The 19,496-nt window shown below is 43.0% G+C and overlaps 2 protein-coding genes across 3 annotated transcripts in view; one reads left to right on the forward strand and one right to left on the reverse strand.

Moving 5' to 3' along the window:
- The window catches only part of mcph1 (microcephalin 1), a 378,761-nt gene that overhangs the window by 147,162 nt on the left and 212,103 nt on the right, over positions 1-19,496 (reverse strand). The gene's annotated exons all lie outside the window — the stretch shown is intronic.
- angpt2a (angiopoietin 2a) overlaps positions 1-19,496 on the forward strand; it is a 99,560-nt gene that overhangs the window by 55,508 nt on the left and 24,556 nt on the right. For both annotated transcript variants that reach the window (XM_085996455.1, XM_085996456.1), the window contains 2 exons: positions 799-1,031; positions 2,319-2,446. In XM_085996455.1, the coding sequence (XP_085852581.1) occupies positions 799-1,031; positions 2,319-2,446 (361 nt within the window). The remainder of the gene's footprint in view (positions 1-798; positions 1,032-2,318; positions 2,447-19,496) is intronic.

A 19,496-nucleotide genomic window follows, 5' to 3' on the forward strand; every position in this document is an offset into this window, starting at 1 on the left:
GCAGAAACATGGATAGTGGCCATGGTTGCATAAGGAGGTCAGAAAGCGGCCACAGTCACAGCACTAGACGAGAAGATGGTAGTGGCTGTAGCAGGAGCCAGAAAGTAGTGGCAACAGGAACCTAGACTGCAGCCATGCCCAATGAAAGCAAAAGTAGCAAAATTCAAGTGCCAGTCCTTCAGGGGGACTAGGCCTCAAGGGTAAAACTTATAGGGCATTAATCGAATAGGCTCTGGATAATCTTAATGATAATTTAAAATATTTTAAAATCATGATATGTTAGTTTTGTTACAAATTCTAAATTTTAACCTCTGTATAGTCAGCTGGCTTATGCTAAATTTTTGTGTCAAAATTTTCCACAAATTGGTTGAAATTTTAGTTGCATTAATCAATAACATTTGGAATATCTATTTATGGTGTATAACTCTATTCACTTTATTTTGTCTTAATCTAGGAGTTCACTTGTTATAATAATGGCAAATATATCACCAACTGAACTGTACATGTTAAGAATTCATTTACAGTACTTGCAGAATTTTGTAGATAAAATGAACACACAAGATTTAAATGTTTGGTATCCAAAGGCATACTCAGTGCAGCAACATCCAAAAACCCCAAACTACAGGACAGTTAAAAAAATTAGTTCCGTGTGGTCAAAATGAGGGCACATACTGTGTTGTGATACACTTCCACACTGTGAGGTGAAAAATTTCCCTGTTCACTTTGGGCATAAAGCCATCACTTCAATCACAATTGCACACAAAGCTACACTAATACAACTTTGTTTTTTTTTATTAGTTTACTGGAACAAAAAGTCTTGGAAATGGAAGACAAACATGCAGTTGAACTCAAGTCACTAATTCAAGAAAAGGAGCAGCTCCAGGAGTTAGTAACACGACAGAATTCCATCATAGAGGAACTGGAAAAGCAACTGGTTACAGCAACATTAAACAACAGCGTCATTCAGAAACAGCAACTTGACTTGATGAAGACTGTTCACAATCTGATCAATCTGGTATCCCCTACCAGCTGTGAGTATTTGTCTATATCTTCACGCCTTTGGACCAGGAAGCAGAAGTGACCCTTTAAAATTCAAGTTATACACAACGTTTGCAAAGGATGTGTATTAGCGCAAAAGCGGATTACAACTGGATTTTTTTTTAAACTCCATTAATAGCATACAATGGTGACTGTTCTTGGGAACATCCAGTTAGTGTTTATTGCACGCAGACAAGAGTAGTTATCCTAAGACCAGATGTTTGTGTACTGTTGAATAGGAATTTCACATCAGTTGCTTAAATCCAAGAATATTCCAGAACAAATGTTTTGCTGCTAATGAAAACCTCTCGAGTGCCAACAAAAAAAACTATTATTTTAAAAACAAGTTGCGGTTTAATTTGATATCTCCCATCTTGGGCGATTTTTAGAAAGGTTTTTTACTAGTTTACTGCGTTAATTTTTCAGATTGATTGTCCTTGGCAAAATGAAAGCAATCTTGAACTTAATCAAGTTTCAGACCACATTTTATCTATTTACACAGGGCCCATTCTTTTGCAATATGTTCTTCTAAATCAGAGCCATTACAAAAAATGAAACGTGGGCTTCGGCAAACATAAGCTGCCGAGGGAAAGTACAAGACACCGAGCTCAAACTTTTGAAAACGAAACTCATTTGCACTGGCTAATGAAATCTGGCTGCTTTCATTTACATTACTGTCTGTGCGTATTCCCGAGAGATTAAACAGTGTGAACTTTTACAACGGGGCTTTCAGCTGCAAGCCGTTATGGAAGCAATAAACTGTTACTTGCAGCAATCCTAAGGCAAGGTATTTCCTGTATTACTTACTGAAAGAGTGAGTGGATGGGTAAAAATGATGGGCATTGCTTGAAATTCTTTTTGCCATAACACAAATATTACAACACTACCAGGACTCATGAATTGCATCCTGTGGTTGCTGGTCATGTATCGCCTAGTTCTATTATAGCTATAAACAGTGCCATAAAAGTAAACCTCCCAATGAGTTTCCAACACTAATAATTAAAAAGTTGCTACATTTATTTTCTTGACCAGTATAAAATAATATTTCCACTTCAATTGTTGTGGCCTTTTAGCTCCTTAAAAGTGCTCCATTTACTTCCCTCCCATGTTTGCTTGGAAGAACCAGAGAACACAGTAGCAGCCACAACTCTCGGTCACAACGATTAAATGAAGCCACACAGTTTGTGCAAATTCGTTTAATGCCTCAGTGGAAATATGCAAACACTGCTGCTTAAAATCTTGCCGTTTTTAACTGAGTTGCTATTTGTCGTATATTACAGCCCAAAGCTCATTTTTAGCCAAAGAAGAACAAATCCACTTTAAAGACTGTGCGGATGCTTACAAATCAGGACTTCGAGCAACTGGGATCTATACACTTTTTGTACCAAACACTACTCAACCAATACAGGTAAGGGTTGTCAGTGATAACTTGGTTCTCAGTACAGACACCATGAAAGGTGACCTTTTATTACATTTTCGCAGAAACTGTCTTTAGTAAATATGAGCAATTATCAGGTTATCACTACTGATTTTTAAAGCAACTTTTCAAAATTCACCTTCCTTTTCTTTCAATAATCATTAACAGAAAAGACACAGCTAGCACATGCTCAACAAATCATCATTGCATCTATCGTGGTAAATATAACTATGATGTTAATTGAGGCAACACAAGGACAGTTATTTACTGATGATCAATATCTAGGACCCATGCTCTGAAATTGCATCCTTAAACCCCTCTGACTCTCTACTTCCCTCTCCTCCTTTAAGGGCTTCCTTAAAATCAACCTTTGACCAAGCTTTTGGTCACCCCTCCTAATATCTCCTTCCTTATCACAAAGTCCATTCTTGTCTGATTACAGTCGCGGGATATTTTGCTATGTTAAAAGGTTCTATATAAATGCAAGTTATTGTAGTTACATTTTTTTGGTCTTTATTACCCAACCCTAATAACATGAATCCAATAACATGAAAGTATGGAATTATAGAAAAAGTTGATTTGTTTTAGTCATGTATTACCAATCTTTATGCACCAAGTTGTTACTGGATAAAAATGTGGTAGTACCGGTTGTCTGAGTAAGAATTTTTTATGTATCACCCATATTACACGGCGAACAGTGGTATCTCAAATTATTTAATGGATGAGAAACTTCAGTTATGTGGAGACACTAGAGAAGCAGGGATAGTTCTCCTTAGATCAGAGGTGGTTAGGGGAAGTTTAATAGAGGTGTTCAAAATTGGAGGGCTTTTGATACAGTAAATAAGGAGAAACGGTTTCCACTGGCAGGCAGGTCAGTAACCAGAGGATGCAGATGTAAGATAATTGGCAAAAGAACCAGAGAACGAGTTGTTGTGATCTGGAATGCACTGCCTGAAAGGGTGGTGGAAACAGATTCAATAGTAACATATGAAAGGGAATTGGATATATACATGAAAAGGAAACATTTGCAGGGCAATGGGGAAAGAGCAGGGGAGTGAGACTAATTGGATAGCTCGTTTGAAGAGCCGACAAAGGCACGATGGGCCGAATGACTCCCGTCTGTGCTGTCCGATTCTATTAGTGGATCTCCCATGGTGTTGCTCTTGGTAAGTCAGGCAATACTTTTAGAAGAACAGGAGTATTATACCACACAAGGTATTATTCTGCTGCTGATGTAGATTTGTGTACCTTTGAGGCCACAATGCCTAATTGTTAAGTAAATGCAACTTCAGGCCAATTGGAATTTAATTGCTATTTGATGAGGGAATTTCTCAGATTGGGAGGTGCTTGTGACCTTCAGGCTTAGCGTGAATCTCCCATGGCGTTGCTCATGATAAGACAGCATTTAAAACAGAATGTATTATTCCGCTGCTGCACTTTCAGATGTGTGTCACTTTAAGGCTACAAATTTAACTGACATTAAGGAAACATGGTCAGCTAATATACAGGCGAATTAAGAGGGTGCAGACATCATGACTCTGCATTTTCTGTTGCTGAAGAGTACATTCCATATGACTGCCTTTATTGCTTTACACTCCTTTCAAGTCTGATAAGAATTCGCATTAGACAGTATCTAATATTTGAAGGGTGACACACAAATTAAGTGTACTGAACAGGAACGGTATGTATGTGTTACATTTTTCTAGTATTACTAGCAGAGCTGGCATAGCGTAGCTCATGGTATGAGGTGTTATAAGAACAGGAGTGTAAACCCAAGTAGTATCAGGCAAAAGAATTTGATTGATTCGCTTTTAAAAAAAATAATTGGTAGCCATTGCCAACTGTCCCTTTGAGTCTAGTTTTTTGACCTGAATGATTCCTAGCTTTCATTTTGACTTGCTACTTGCCTATTGGGGTGTTTCTTACCTGTTCAGTTGTGATTGGCTATTGTTTCTTGACTATGAAGTTTAAGCCAGTCAGATGCACCTCTAGAACAAAAATCTGCATATAAAAATCTGCAACTCCTGAGGTGTGACAGCAACAGAAATAATATACTATTAAGTCAACAAAGACAAAAACCAGAATTATGAGACAATACACTTGCGGCTCCTAATACACCTGACCCTAGAAGGTCAGAAATCTAATGACGTTGTGAATACCAGATGGAAAAGCTATGTCCTGTGGTATCTGCTTTAACAAATGGAGTACATCAAGTTTCTCCTTACAGTACAGTGTGAAGGTATGTGGAAGCAGATGAAAAGTGCTTGACAACAACCAATGCAGAACAGGATTGCAGAGGTGGAAGATTTTTTTTTTAAATCACGAAATATAACTTGTAATTTTGAGTTAAAATGATGCCTTTAAGGTAATGGAAACTGCTGAGGAGAATGAGCACAGAACAGCAGCATTTGAGATCAACACAAATAATTCTGCATTCGGGCGAAAGGAGAATGCCCTTCTGCAAGCAAAGCTCAACGTGGTTCAAATGAAAGGACCTGAATACAAAAGAAATCATTGGACGAGATGCCACACAGATGAATCCACGTTTTTAAAAGGACACTCCACTTGGGTGTTTAAATTTATGTTAACCCCCCAAGCTGACAGTACTAAAACTGTCCTATGATTAACAAACATCAGCTGTATTATCTCTCATCAGCAATTTCTATTGCCTTAAGGCAATAGGGTAGCTCTTCCTTGTCTGGGACATTTTAACTCAAAATGTGAAGTAAAATAAATCTTTGACCTTCGCAATCCTGTTTTGTGCAGGGTGTTGGAGGTCCAATAAATCTACTTTTGATTGCTTGATATAGCAATTAATATGTCATTCAAAGTTGATGTCAGAAAGCTGTAGTAAAACCTGGATGCTTGAGAGCCTGCATACCTTCACTACAGTGGCAGAATAAGGAGAGCCACCGTAGCTAAAGTGTTGAGTGCAGCAGCCTTTGATTAAAAAAATATATGTAGTCTGGAATCAGAAAGAAACCATTTGATCATGCATCACTGAAAATGACAGTTTGGAGAAAATGACAGTTTGGAGGAAAGTAAAAAAATCTCCATGGAGCGTACTGCAAAGGAATGATCAGCTGACCATGATTCTGTGAGGACTACATTGAATTGTTTTGATTAGACAGAAGTGAAAGAAGTTTTGACCCTGAAGAGAGGTGAGCTACAGTATACAGGAAACTCTCTTTTTACCGGTACCTAAATAACTGGAAATCTCTCTTAACCGGCAAAATTCAGGAGTAGGTTCAGGTAAGTTTTACTTCATATTAGTGGCCGTGTAACCGGGGTTCCTGGATCTGTGGCCGTGTAACTGGGGTTCCTGCACCTGTTGCCATGCAACAAGGATGCCTGGATCTGTGGCCGTGTACGGAGCTCCCGTACCTTAGTAAGTATACCTCTCTGTAATCTGGACTTTTTGATCAACCAGCACCACGCCGGTCCCATCGGTGCCGGATAAAAAAGAGTTTCCTGTAGTAATACAAAGACTGCTGGTGGGGGTACTGTTGCAGCTCTTATTTTATTTCTGCACTCTACTCGTCTGCTGATTCAGTGCTGGTAATATAATTAACTTATGATAATAGAGAAACTAACCTGCAGATGGGTGTGTATATTGTTTTATTTATTGATTCAGAATATTGGTGTACTGGAGAGAGGAGTGCATGATGCATAAGGTTAGTTTTGGATAGGAGGGAAAAGACACATTAGTTGTGTGAAAGTACAACAAATATGTGTTACAGCTTTAATGGTACAAAGTCCAGTCGAACAAAACGAATGCTAATGACAATTAAAACTAATCCCAAAAATGAGACCCGTTCAGGATATTAAGAGCCTACTGCAATGACAGAAGGGAGAATTAGCTTGGGAAGCAAATCACAAATTTATCGTTAGTAATAAAAAAAATCCAAGTGTCAGAAAAACCTTCAGCCGAGCGCACACGAACAAACACGTAGGATTCCATCCACACAAGTTAACCACAGGCCAATTCTTTGGGCTCCACTGGCAACAAGAGAAAGTCCAGTGAGATGTGGCAATATGCTTTGTTGACTTGAAGAAAGCCTATGACTACATTTGGCTGTAAAAGATTCTGGAATACAGTGCTGAAGTTAGAATTCAATATAAAACAACTCCCTCTCTGAGAGATCTGGGCACGTAAGGAGCTGTGGAACTTGGAGTTGAGCCCTCAAATTTATATCAGTGTTAAGAGTCTGGCTGATTCAGCACCTATGCATGCTCACTATCCAGATCGGTCACCGGAGAACAATCAGGAGTGTCACACTCCCATCGTTCCTCCAAGTGAGATTGGCTAACCCTGCATAGCCCAAAACTCGAGTCTGGAATCCTCCTGAACTGTGTAAGCTCAGTTTCACAACATATGGTGCATTTATCATTTGGGCCATCAGTAAGCATTTCAAATAATCTGTTGAAACTAATAAAAATGATGCAAAGATGTCTTAAAATTTTAAATGGACATGTTGACACCTGAATGTTAAGCACTGCTTTTACAATAATAAAATGTTTATTCAACAAGGTGCCTTTTACTTTTAGGTTTAGTGACGAAAACCTATTTGTTGTAAAATGATCTGGTAAAATGATTTAATACTTCACCTGTATTTTTCCTAGGGCCTTCTAAAGTGAATAGTATCTTAAACAGGTTAATGTGGTAGCACTCAAACTTTGGAATGTGTAAAATTGTTAAACTGGAGTAGTTTAATTCTGATTAAGAGTATAATGTCAGAACAGGGTGAACTAGACCAGAGGCTCCCAAACTGGGGGTTGCGACGAGGTTATTGGGAGGCATGAGGAGGATGCTAGCTGTAATCACCAGCAGGTAATGTTTGCAATATTTATTTTCGCCACTGGTGGTGCTGTAGCACTCCTCTGAAAACACAGGCTGTTGCTAAGTCTGCTCTCTCCAAATATCCCCTCGAAACAGTTCCAGCTTACAGGTACAGTACTTTCAATACTCCTCAGTTTAAATGTGTTTCAATCAGTTACAAAAAGTTGTTTGCCTTCTGGTCTGTACCTCTGTGCACCATAACTTTCTTCTTGGAAGTGCTGGGGTCTCCATTGCCATAGAGAAATAAATAAATAGCAAGTTGGTGTCTCCCAACTCTGCTTCAAAAATCTGTTAAAAGGTTCTTTGTCCCCGATCTCTGGAGCGTCCATGTGGTTGGCACCCAGGAACATTTTTGTTGGTTCTTTGGGGTCTAGTGATTAAAGTCACAGGTGAGTCCAAGGAGGAACTTTGGGGTGAATTTTAGCACACAAAAACAGGTGGGTTGGGTTCGGGTCAGATGTTAAAATTTAAAAAATCTGAACCCCGCCCCCAACTCACCCACTTCCGAGTTTTACTGAGGCGGGATGCCAACCCGCTTCCAGGGGGCGGATTGGCAATTTAAATATTTGAATGAGGCCAGTAGCCTGATTTTACAGTGGGCAGCCAGAAACTCGGCAGCTGAAGTGAGGCAAGGATAGCATAGTTTCAGGAAGAAGGTAAGTGCCTTCACAGCACTGCTTGTGGGCCAGGAAGAGCAAGAGTGCTTCTCCCCAGCCCCCCAGCAGACCCTCCCCACACAATGGCCCCCAGGGTCATAGTTCAGACCCCCACCCCCACATCGGGGATCGGACACCCCCCAGGGGTTGTGGACTGGACCGAACCTACCTGGGTCCTGCGGCCTACTCCGGAGCCCTCCCCGCCTGACTGGAAGCTAAACCTGTCAATCAGGCTGACATCCAAGTGAGGAAACCTGTCAATGACAGAAGACACATGCTGTGGAGTTAAAACTCCACAGCATGCGTGGTTCCCGATTTCCCGTCTGAAACTCTGTCCCCCACCCCACAGCCTCTGTAACCCGTCCCTATTAATATCCAGGCCGTTGAGTTGAAATATCAGTTGCTGAAGTGGTTAGCTGATCTTACCAGCACAAGCAGAGTAATGGAGGGGAACGCTGCTGGGAATTCTATAATTATTCATTAATTTCCATTATGCACCAGTGAGGTCCCCTCCATTATGGTAGATAATCAACATTCCACTTGAACTTAGTCATGGAGTGCAACACAATTCTAAAAACCTCTTAATTCAAGTGATGAGCTCATATGGTTCACTCGATTGTAGTAAGTTATCGCATTGGGGGCATTATCTTTTAGTTTTCAGGTCCTCGTGGATTATTTTTCTTTTAAGACTGTTTTATTATTAGGCAAAACACTGCAATACTTCACTGCACTGTCAAAATGAAACTAGCACTGGGTATTGGCAGCCGAGTTGCTAAAAATGGCAGAGTTAATTTCAATATTCAAAGAGTATTCTTAAACAAGTAGGTACCAAATGGAGAGATTGGGTCGATTAGGCTTATATTCACTAGAGTTTAGAAGAATGAGAGGGGATCTCATTGAAACTTATAAAATTCTAACAGGACTAGACAGACTAGATGCAGGAAGGATGTTCCCGATGGCGGGGGAGTCCAGAACCAGGGGTCACAGTCTAAGGGTAAGGGGTAAGCCATTTAGGACTGAGATGAGGAGGAATTTCTTCACCCAGAGAATGGTGAACCTGTGGAATTCTCTACCACAGAAGGCAGTTGAGGCCAATTCATTAAATATATTCAAGAAGGAGTTAGATCTATTTCTTAAGGCTAAAGGGATCAAGGGATATGGGGAGAAGGCAGGGACAGGGTACTGAATTCGGATGATCAGCCATGATCTCATTAAATGGCGGAACAGGCTCGAGGGGCCGAATGGCCTACTCCTGCTCCTATCTTCTATGTTTCTATGTTTCTAATAACATGTTTTGTTCACCTGCCAACGACAATGTTGACATGGTGTGACTCCAAATGATCAGAAACACTTGCCAGAACATCTGGAATTAGGTTGATTATCAAGGAGTAAAGTAATCGTTTCGGAAGGACACAAACTGTGGTTCAACAGAACAAACATCTATCTAAAATGTTCAGCTGAGATGTACTGAATCATTTTTACTCGATTAAAGGTGGTCCATCAAGACAGTACATTTTCACAAGATCACAAAATAATTATAGATCAGGAAGGACATTCGGCCCATCTTGATGCATCCATCCAGAGATGCTAATGGCACCCTATTGCAACATCCATTTGTTTCTTAAATGATTTGAATGTTTTTGCCTCCACTACGTTATCTGGAAGTTTATTCCAAATGTTGATCACTCTGTAAGAAGAATTCCCTGATATTTTTCCAAAATGTATCCTTTTCTAGTTGGAACCAGTGTCTCCTTGTTGTACTCAAACCTCAAAACTCATAATCAGACCCTTGTTACTGGGGATCATTGCTCTTCTCAACACTGCCTCCAATGTTGAATTTTAACACTTAGCTTTGACAAATTGATTTAAAAGCTCTAGTTCAGCAAAGTGAGTTTTATAATACAAGATGGAAATAGAGTCATAACAGCACAGGAGGCCATTCGGCCCATCGAGTCTGTGCCGGCTCTCTGTAGAGCAATCCAGTCAGTCCCATTCCCCCGCTCTATCCCCGTAGCCTTGCAAGTTTATTTCCCTCAAGTGCTTATCCAGTCTCCCCTTGAAAAGATTGAGTGTCTCCGCTTCCACCACTTCCGTCGGCAGCAAGTTTCAGGTCCTCACCACGCGTAAAAAAGGTTTTCCTGACATCCTCCCTGTTTCTCTTGTCCAAACCCTTAAATCTGTTTTCCCTAGTCCTTGTACCATCAACGACTGGGAACAGCATTTCCCCGTTTAGCCTATCCAAACCCGTCATAATCTTGTACACCTCTATCAAATCACACCTCAACCGCCTTTGCACTAATGAAAACAAATCCAGCTTCTCCAACTCATCCTTGTAGCTAAGATCCCCCATCCCCGGAACCATTCTGGTAAATCTCTGCACCCTTTCAATGGCCTTCATATCCTTCCTAAAGTGTGGTGACCAGAACTGGACGCAATACTCTAGTTGTGGCCTAACCAGCGCTTTAAAAAGGTTCAGCATAACTTCTCTACTTTTGTACTCAATACCTCTATTTGTGAAGCCCAAGATCCCATATGCTTTGTTAACCACTCTCTCAATATGTCTTGCCACCTTCAGGGACCCACGCACATTAACTCCCAAGTCCCTCTGTCCCTGCACACTCTTTAAAACTGTGCCATTAAGTGTATATTGCCTCTCCCTGTTCCATCTGCCAAAACCTCACACTTCTCTGTATTAAATTCCATCTGCCACTAGTCTGCCCATTCTGCTAGCCTTTTTATGTCCTGTTGCAGTCATAGAAACATAGGAGATAGGAGCAGGAGTAGACCATTCGGCCCCTCGAGCCTGCTCTGCCATTTAATGAGATCATGGCTGATCATCCAAATTCAGTATCCTGTCCCTGTTTCTCCCCATATCCCTTGATCCCTTTAGCCTTAAGAAATATATCCAACTCCTTCTTGAATATATTTAATGAATTGGCCTCCACTGCCTTCTGTGGTAGAGAATTCCACAGGTTCACCACTCTCTGGGTGAAGAAATTCCTCATCTCTGTCCTAAGTGGCTTACCCCTTATCTTTAGACTGTGACCCCTGGTTCTGGACTCTCCCGCCATCGGGAACATCCTTCCTGCATCTAGTCTGTCTAGTCCTGTTAGAATTTTATAAGTTTCAATGAGATCCCCTCTCATTCTTCTAAACTCCAGCGAATACAAGTCCAATCGACCCAATCTCTCCTCATACGTCATTCCTGCCATCCCAGGTATCAGTCTGGTGAATCTTCGCTGCACTCCCTCCATGGCAAGAACATCCTTCCTCAGATATGGCGACCAAAACTGCACACAATACTCAAGGTGTGGTCTCACCAAGGCCCTGTACAACTGCAGCAAGACATCCTTGCTCCTGTACTCTAATCCTCTTGCTATGAAGGCCAACATACCATTTGGCTTCTTAACCGCCTGCTGCACCTGCATGCTTACCTTCAGCGACTGGTGCACAAAGACACCCAGGTCTCGTTGCACTTCCCCTTCTCCCAATCTATTGCCGTTCAGATAATAATCTGCCTTCCTGTTTTTGCCACCAAAGTGGATAACCTCGCATTTATCCACATTATACTGCATCTGCCCAATCACCCAACCTGTCCAAATCATACTGGAGTTTCTCGGCATCCTCCTCACAGCACACACACCCACCCAGCTTTGTGTCGTCTGCAAACTTGGAGATATTACATCTAGTTCCCTCATCTAGATCATTAATATATATTGTGAATAGCTGGGGTCCTAGCACCGATCACTGCGGTACCCTACTAGTCACTGCCTGCCACTCGGAAAAAGACCCGTTTATTCCAACTCTTTGCTTCCTGTCTGCCAACCAGTTCTCTATCCAAGTCAGTACCTCACCCCCAATCCCATGTGCTTTAACTTTACACGCTAATCTCTTATGCGGGACCTTATCGAAAGCCTTCTGAAAGTCCAAATACACCACATTCACTGGTTCTCCCTTATCTATTTTACCAGTTACATCCTCAAAAAATTCCAGAAGATTAGTCAAGCACGATTTACCTTTTGTAAATCCATGTTGACTTTGTCCGATCCTGTCACTGTTTTCCAAGTGCTCTGCTATTAAATCTTTTATAATGGACTCTAGCATTTTCCCCACTACCGCTGTCAGGTTTACCGATCTATAATTCCCCGTTTGCTCTCTACCACCTTTTACCCTCCAATCCATGGGAACTGTGCCAGAGTCCATAGAATTTTGGAAGATGACCAGCAATGCATCTACTATTTCTAGGGCCACTTCCTTAAGTACCCTAGGATGTAGATTATCAGGCCCTGGGGATTTATCGGCCTTCAATTCCGTCAATTTCCCTAACACCATTTCCTTACAAATACTGATTTCATTCAGTTCCTCCCTCTCATTAGACCCTATGTTCCCCGACATCTCTGGGAGGTTATTTGTGTCCTCCTTTTTGAAGACAGAACCAAAGTATGTATTTAATTGGTCAGCCATATCTTTGTTCCCCATTATAAATTCCCCTGATTCTGACTGCAAGTCACCTACGCTTGACTTCACCAATCTTTTTCTCTTCACATATCTATAGAAGCTTTTACAGTCAGTTTTTATGTTCCCTGCAAGCTTACTCTCATACTCTAATTCCCCCCTCTTAATTAATCCTTTTGTCCTCCTTTGCTGAATCCTAAACTGCTCCCAATCCTTACGCTTGTTGCTTTTTCTGGCCAATTTATATGTCCTCTCCTTGGATCTTATGCTATCCCTAATTTCCCTTGTTAGCCACGGTTGCGCCACCTTTTGTGTTTTATTTTTATGCCAGACAGGGATGAACAAATTCTGTAGTTCATCCATGCGATCTTTAAATGTTTGCCATTGCCTTTGCACCGTCAACCTTTTAAGTAATGTTCCCCAACCCATCCTAGCCAACTCGCGCCTCATACCATCGTAGTTTCCTTTATTTAAATTCAGGACCCTAGTCTCTGAGTCAACTACTTCACTCTCCATCTTAATGAAGAATTCTATCATATTATGATCACTCCTCCCCAAGGAGCTTCGCACAACAAGATTGCTAATCTATCCTTTCTCATTACATAATACCCAGTCTAAGATGGCCTGATCTCTAGTTGGTTCCTCGACATATTGGTCCAGGAAACCATCCCGTATACACTCTAGGAATTCCTCCTCCACAGTATTGTTACTAATTTGGTTAGCCCAATCTATATGTAGATTAAAGTCACCCTGATAACTGCTGTGCCCTTATTGCACGCGTCTCTAATTTCCTGTTTAATGCCATCCCCAACCTCAGCATTACTGATTGGGGGGTCTGTATACAACTCCCACTAACGTGTTCTGCCCCGTGGTATTTCTCAGCTCTACCCATACAGATTCCACACCATCAGAGCTAATATCCTTCATTACTATTGCGTTAATCTCTTTAACCAGCAATGCTACCCCACCTCCTTTTCCTTTTTGCCTGTCCTTCCTGAATATGGAATATCCCTGGATGATGAATTCCCAACCCTGGAGCCGTGTCTCCGTAATCCCAATTATATCATCCGTTTATATCTATTTGCGCAGCTAATTCATCCACCTTATTACGAATGACCCTCGCATTAAGACACAAAAGCCTTCAGGCTTGTTTTTTTAACACTCTTAGTCCTTTTAGAATTGTTATTTAATGTGGCCCGGTTTGATTTACACACTTGATTTCTCTGCCTTCCCCTTTTGCTTTTCTCCTTCCTGTCTTTTGCTTCTATCCTTGCTTCCCTTTCCTCAGTCGATTGGTATCATCATCACTGTTTGTCACACCCCCAAGTTTGGGGTCATCGGCAAATTTAGAAATTCTACTCTGTATTCCAATATCCAGGTCATCTATCTTATCTTATATATATATAAATCGGTACATCTGTCTGTCTGTCATTCTGTCTGTCTGTCATCGCGTGTGCGTCTGTCGGGTATGCGCTCGAAAGTTACAGGGCGTACCTACGCGCGCGTTACCTCCAAAGAAAGCTTACGCTTCCGAGACGGTTTTAAGCGTATTTACGTTTCGGCCGGGCTAAAATCGCGCCCGCGGTATCCGAAAAACCTTCAACATTCCGCTCATTAGCATCTCATTATCCGCTCATTAGCGACAGAGTGACCTCGAGCTCGACCAATCGTACGCCGGGTTGCTGGCGTGTGCCGCCGGGCCAATCGGTGCGTGTGTGGCCGGGCTTTTTCGTTCTGAACCGAGGTGAGTCGCCGCCATCTTGATTCCAAACTTTTCCTTTTTCCCGCTTCCTGTGTCTTAAAAAAAAACGTTGCTTTTAAAACACATATTGTTTTAAAAAAAAATGATTTAGAAAGTAATTAACTTATCTAATCTCATTAATTTTCCTACCTTTCCCCGTTTTTCCAGGTAGGCCTAGAAGCCTCGGCCTCGCCTACGCACCCATGGCCGAGCTAGGCACCTCCCGGCCCCACTTGAAGGCTGGAGGGCCGAGCCTCAGCCCAGCGCCGCTAAGGTGCGCGCGCAGCAGGAGCTGAGACGCGCCGTCTCTCTCTGGCTTGGCCGGGGGGCGGGGCTTGCTGAGCGTCAAGCGTTACCCTGGCAACCGGGCCCGCCCCGTCTCGCACAGCCGCAATCGGCGGTCTTCACCTCGGGGGGGGGGGGGGGGGGGGCGGCCGCGACCCTTGGGGGGGGGGCTGCGCGCGCAGCAGGAGCAGCTGAGACGCGGCGTCTCTCTCTCTGGCTCGGCCGGGGGGTGGGGCTTGGTCAGCGTCACGGTTACCCTGGCAACCGGGCCCTCCGGCCGTCTCGCACAGCCGCAATGTTGAAGCCAGCTCGGGAGGCCGGTGCTCGGAAGATCGCGCCTCTGGAGTTCGGTGCTTGGTTGGTGGGGGGGGGGGGGGCGAGCCTCGGGGGTGGGGGTGCGAGTCTCGGGGGGGCCAACCTCTGGAGTTCGGGGGCTCGGGAGTTTGGGGGGACGGGGATCAGGGGGCTCGTGGACTCTCCCCCATCCCCTCCCCTCCCCTCCCCCCCTCCTCTCTCCTCCTCCCTCCCCCCCTCCTCCCCTCGCCCCTTCTTCCCCCCTCCTCTCTCCTCCTCCCCCCTCCCCTCCCCTCCACCCAGTCGCTCTCTCTCTTCCCCCCAGTCGCTCTCTCTCTTCCCCCCAGTCGCTCTCTCTCTTCCCCCCAGTCGCTCTCCCTCTTCCCCCCAGTCGCTCTCTCTCTTCCCCCCAGTCGCTCTCTCTCTTCCCCCCAGTCGCTCTCTCTCTTCCCCCCCAGTCGCTCTCTCTCTTCCCCCCAGTCGCTCTCTCTCTTCCCCCCAGTCGCTCTCTCTCTTCCCCCCAGTCGCTCTCTCTCTCTCTTCCAACAACAACATGCCCTCGAAAAAGCCTCGGCACCGCCGGGCACTTCAGCTAGTTTATATATATAATCAAAGAAAGCAGTGGCCCCAGCACATACCCTTGCAGAACACCACTGTCTACCATCCTCCAGTCTGAAAAACAGCCATTTACTACAGCTCGCTGATTTCTGTCCTTAAGCCAATTCCTTATCCAAGCTGCCACTGACCCACCTATTCCATGAGCCTCAATTTTGTTAACCAGCCTTCTATGTGGTACTTTGTCAAAAGCCTTCCGAAAATCCATGTAGACAACATCCATTGCATTCCCTTCATCAATCCTCTCTGTTACTTCATCAAAAAATTCATTTAGATTAGAAAAGTCAACACTAGCGAACCTCTCTAGCTGCTTTGCTGTTTAGGTCCATGTGGAGAAGCTTTTCATGTTAACACAAACAACATTTTAGAAAGAAAGACTTGCATTTATATAGCGCCTTTCACAACCTCAGGACGTCCCAAAGCGCTTTACAGCCAATGAAGTACTTTTGAAGTGTAGTCACTGTTGTAATGTAGTAAATGCGGCAACTAATTTGCGCACAGCAAGCTCCCACAAACATCAATGTGATAATGACCAAGCAATCGGTTTTTAGTGATGCTGATTGAGGGATAAATATTGGCCAGGACACCATGGATAAGTCCCCTGCTCGCTTTTAACGTCTCATCCGAAAGACGGCATCTCTGACAGTGCAGCGCTCCCTCAGTACTGCAATGGAGTGTCAGCCTAGACTTTTGTGCTCAAGTTTCTGGTTAAATTTTATGTTATTTAACTTCTCAACTTCAGTTACACAGAAAGACTAGAGAAGCTGGGGTTGTTTTACTTAGAGCAGAGGTTATGGGGAGGTGTTCAAAATCATGATGTGTTTTGATAAGAGTAAATTAGGAGAAATGGTTTCCAGTGGCCGAAGGGTCAGTAACCAGAAGGCATATAATTCAGATAATTGGCAAAAGAACCAGAGGCGAGATGAGGAGACATTTTTTATGCAGCGAATTATGATTGATCTGGAATGCACTGCTTGAAAGACTGGTGGAAGCAGATTCAATAATAACTTTCAAAAGGGAATTGGATAAATACTTCAAGGGGAGAAACATTGTAGGGCTATGGGGAAAGAGAAGAGGAGCGGGACTAATTGGATAGCTCTTTCAAAGAGCTGGCACAGGCCCAATGAGCCAAATGGCTTCTATGTTGTATCATTCTATGATTCTACATTTGAACAGTGGTAAAGCCAAACTTCTTTCATAAATGAACCCTTATTACATGTGTGTTTAATGTTAGATTTAATTTAAACAGAAAAGTACACATCAGTGTTACAATTAGGATTTTAGTAAACAGTAATGGCGGGTTTCACTTAAAGTGCCCAACAGTCTAATTACAGATTTTGTTCTTCCAAATTTTGATTGTGTCTAAGCTATATAAACCCGGGGAAACACAGGCCATCACAGGTCTGCAACTAGTGCTGGATGCACTTTGAACATTGTAATGGTATCAGCAAATAGTGATGATATTTGTCTGTGTTTGATTACTTATGCCTTACAGCATATTTGTCTGTGTTTTTGATTACTTGTGCCTGACCAGCAGAGGTCATGTGAGAGACAAGCAGTCCAGAGGAGTTTTACTTTCAGTTTCATTCTAGCTGCATCACAGCATAGTGTGTTCTGTAAAAAGCTGTAGAAAGTCTTGAACAAGACTTTAGATTAAACAACATTCTCTTTCAGAAATGAGTCTTTATTGAACCCAAAAAGAAATCAAAACATGATGTCAGAAGTGGCTGAAAGAGAAAAAATCTGAAGTTAGCAACTTGATGGGACAGTGAAAGCAGTTGTGGCAAGTAAGCGAAATCAGCTCTCCACATATTAGCAAGCCAGAAGAGAACATCGTTGTTTACCATTAGAGAATAGCTAACGAAGTGAAAAAATGGAACGTTTACACCCACCGGCGACGCTTCAATTGACCGGTAATCTGGCTGAAAATTGGAGGAGATTCAAACAACGTGTAGGGTTGTATTTATCAGCAATCGGAGCTGACGATAAAAGTAATAAACAGAAATCATCCGTGTTTTTACATGTAGTGGGTGATGCAGCGCTGGAGGTATATAATAATTTCATATTTGCCGTTGATGGAGACAAAATGAAGCTAGATAAAATAATGGAACAGTTTGCGGCCTACTGCATACCTAAATGCAACGTGACCTTTGAGAGGCACAAATTTTTCACATGTGCACAGAAAATCGGCGAGACTATTGATCAGTATGTGACTGAACTGAGAAACCGGAGCAAATCGTGTGAATTTGGGGGACTCACAGACTCGCTGATAAAAGACAGACTGGTGTGTGGTATTCCAGATAATGATCTAAGGGAAAGGCTGCTAAGAGAGCAAGATCTAGACCTGGGAAAAGCCATAGCACTGTGTAGGGTTACAGAGACTGTGAAGTTGCAGGCAAAGGAGCTGTTCAGTGACAGTAGCTGCAACGTGGATGCAGTGAGAAAGCACGGACACAAACCGTTTACCAAAGAGAGCGCCAATGTGAAAAAAGAGGCGTGGCCAGCAAACGAAAATGAAAGGGACAATCGGAAGTCATGTAGTCGATGCGGTACACAGCATCCACCAAGAAAGTGTCCAGCATATGGTAAAACTTGCTATAGTTGCAACAAGAACAACCATTATGCCCGTTGCTGCAAGAACCAAGTGCAACAAAGCAAGGTCCATGCAGTAGATGCAAGCGACATAGAGGAATTCTATGTAGATGTTGTGTCTGAAAACAAAAGAGAAGAAAGAGACTGGATGTTGACACTAAAAGTGAACGACATACACATTCCATTTAAATTGGATACTGGAGCACAAGTTAATGTGATATCAGAGACCGATTTTAAGAGAATTAGACCCAGGCCAAAGTTACATGGAATACAAGTGAAAGTGACCGGATACTCAGGTACTGATATACCAGTGAAAGGAAAATGCATTGTCAAAGTAACACACAAGGACAGAGAGCACACGCTAGCATTAATCGTGGTGCCAAAGGATGTGCAAGCCATACTAGGTTTAAAAGCCTGTGAGAGACTGAACCTGGTAAAGAGAGTCCTCGTTGTGGAAAGTGAAAGAGAGACAGTCTATGATGAACTGAATGTTGCGTACATACCGGGTAAGCTGATGTATACAGCAGACACGTTGTCCAGAGCTGTTGACCCAAGTGAGCCCGCAAACACCACAATGGATGAAAAAGTGAACGCCTACGTGGACATGATCACAAGTGCACTGCCCATAGCAGATGCAAAAATGGAGCTCATAAAGACTGAGACAAACAAAGATGAAACAATGAGACGACTGAGAAAAAGCATCTTGGATGGATGGCCCAACATGAAGCAAGACTGCTCACCTGATATAGCAGAGTACTGGAACTGCAGGGCGGAACTATCAGTGGTCGAAGACATCATCTACAAAGGAAGTAAAATAGTTATCCCAAAGAGTCTGAGAAGAGAGATGCTAAAAAAGATCCATGGAGGACATCTGGGAATCGAAAAGTGTAAGAAAAGAGCACGAGAGGTGATGTACTGGCCACGAATCAACCAAGATGTGACAAATGAGGTGTCAAACTGCACAATATGCCTGAAATATCGAGCAAGCAATCCGGTAGAACCACTAAAGCCACACCCAGCACCAGACAGACCTTACCAGAAGGTAGGCGCTGACCTAGTCGTATGTCAAGGGAAGGACTATCTTGTCGTCACAGACTATTACTCCCTGTATCCAGAGGTTTGTAGAATGTACACCACCACTGCAGAAGCTGTGATAAGAAGTATGAAAGCCATATTCTCCAGACATGGCGTGGCAAGCGAGGTCTTCACAGACAACAGACCCCAGTTTAACAATGCAAATTTCCGACACTTTGCCAAAGAGTGGGACTTTGTCCACACAACGTCAAGTCCTCACTATCCACAGGCCAATGGACTAGTGGAAAAATCGGTCCAGACAGTGAAAAGACTGATGTACAAGGCAAAAGACAGTGGAACTGACTTCTACCAAAGCATGCTTGTATACCGCACAACGCCGCTCGAGTGTGGTATGTCACCAGCCCAACTCCTGATGGGACGTCGGCTAAGGTCAAACCTACCCATCCCGGAGAACCTCCTGAAAACAAAAGAGGGGGAGAAAGTGAGGAAGTTCAAAGAGCAACAGAAAGAAAAGCAAAAGTACTACTA

Source organism: Somniosus microcephalus, chromosome 9, assembly GCF_052327205.1.
Source record: "Somniosus microcephalus isolate GS21.2 chromosome 9, FLI_Smic_1.0, whole genome shotgun sequence".
NCBI lineage: Eukaryota > Metazoa > Chordata > Chondrichthyes > Squaliformes > Somniosidae > Somniosus > Somniosus microcephalus.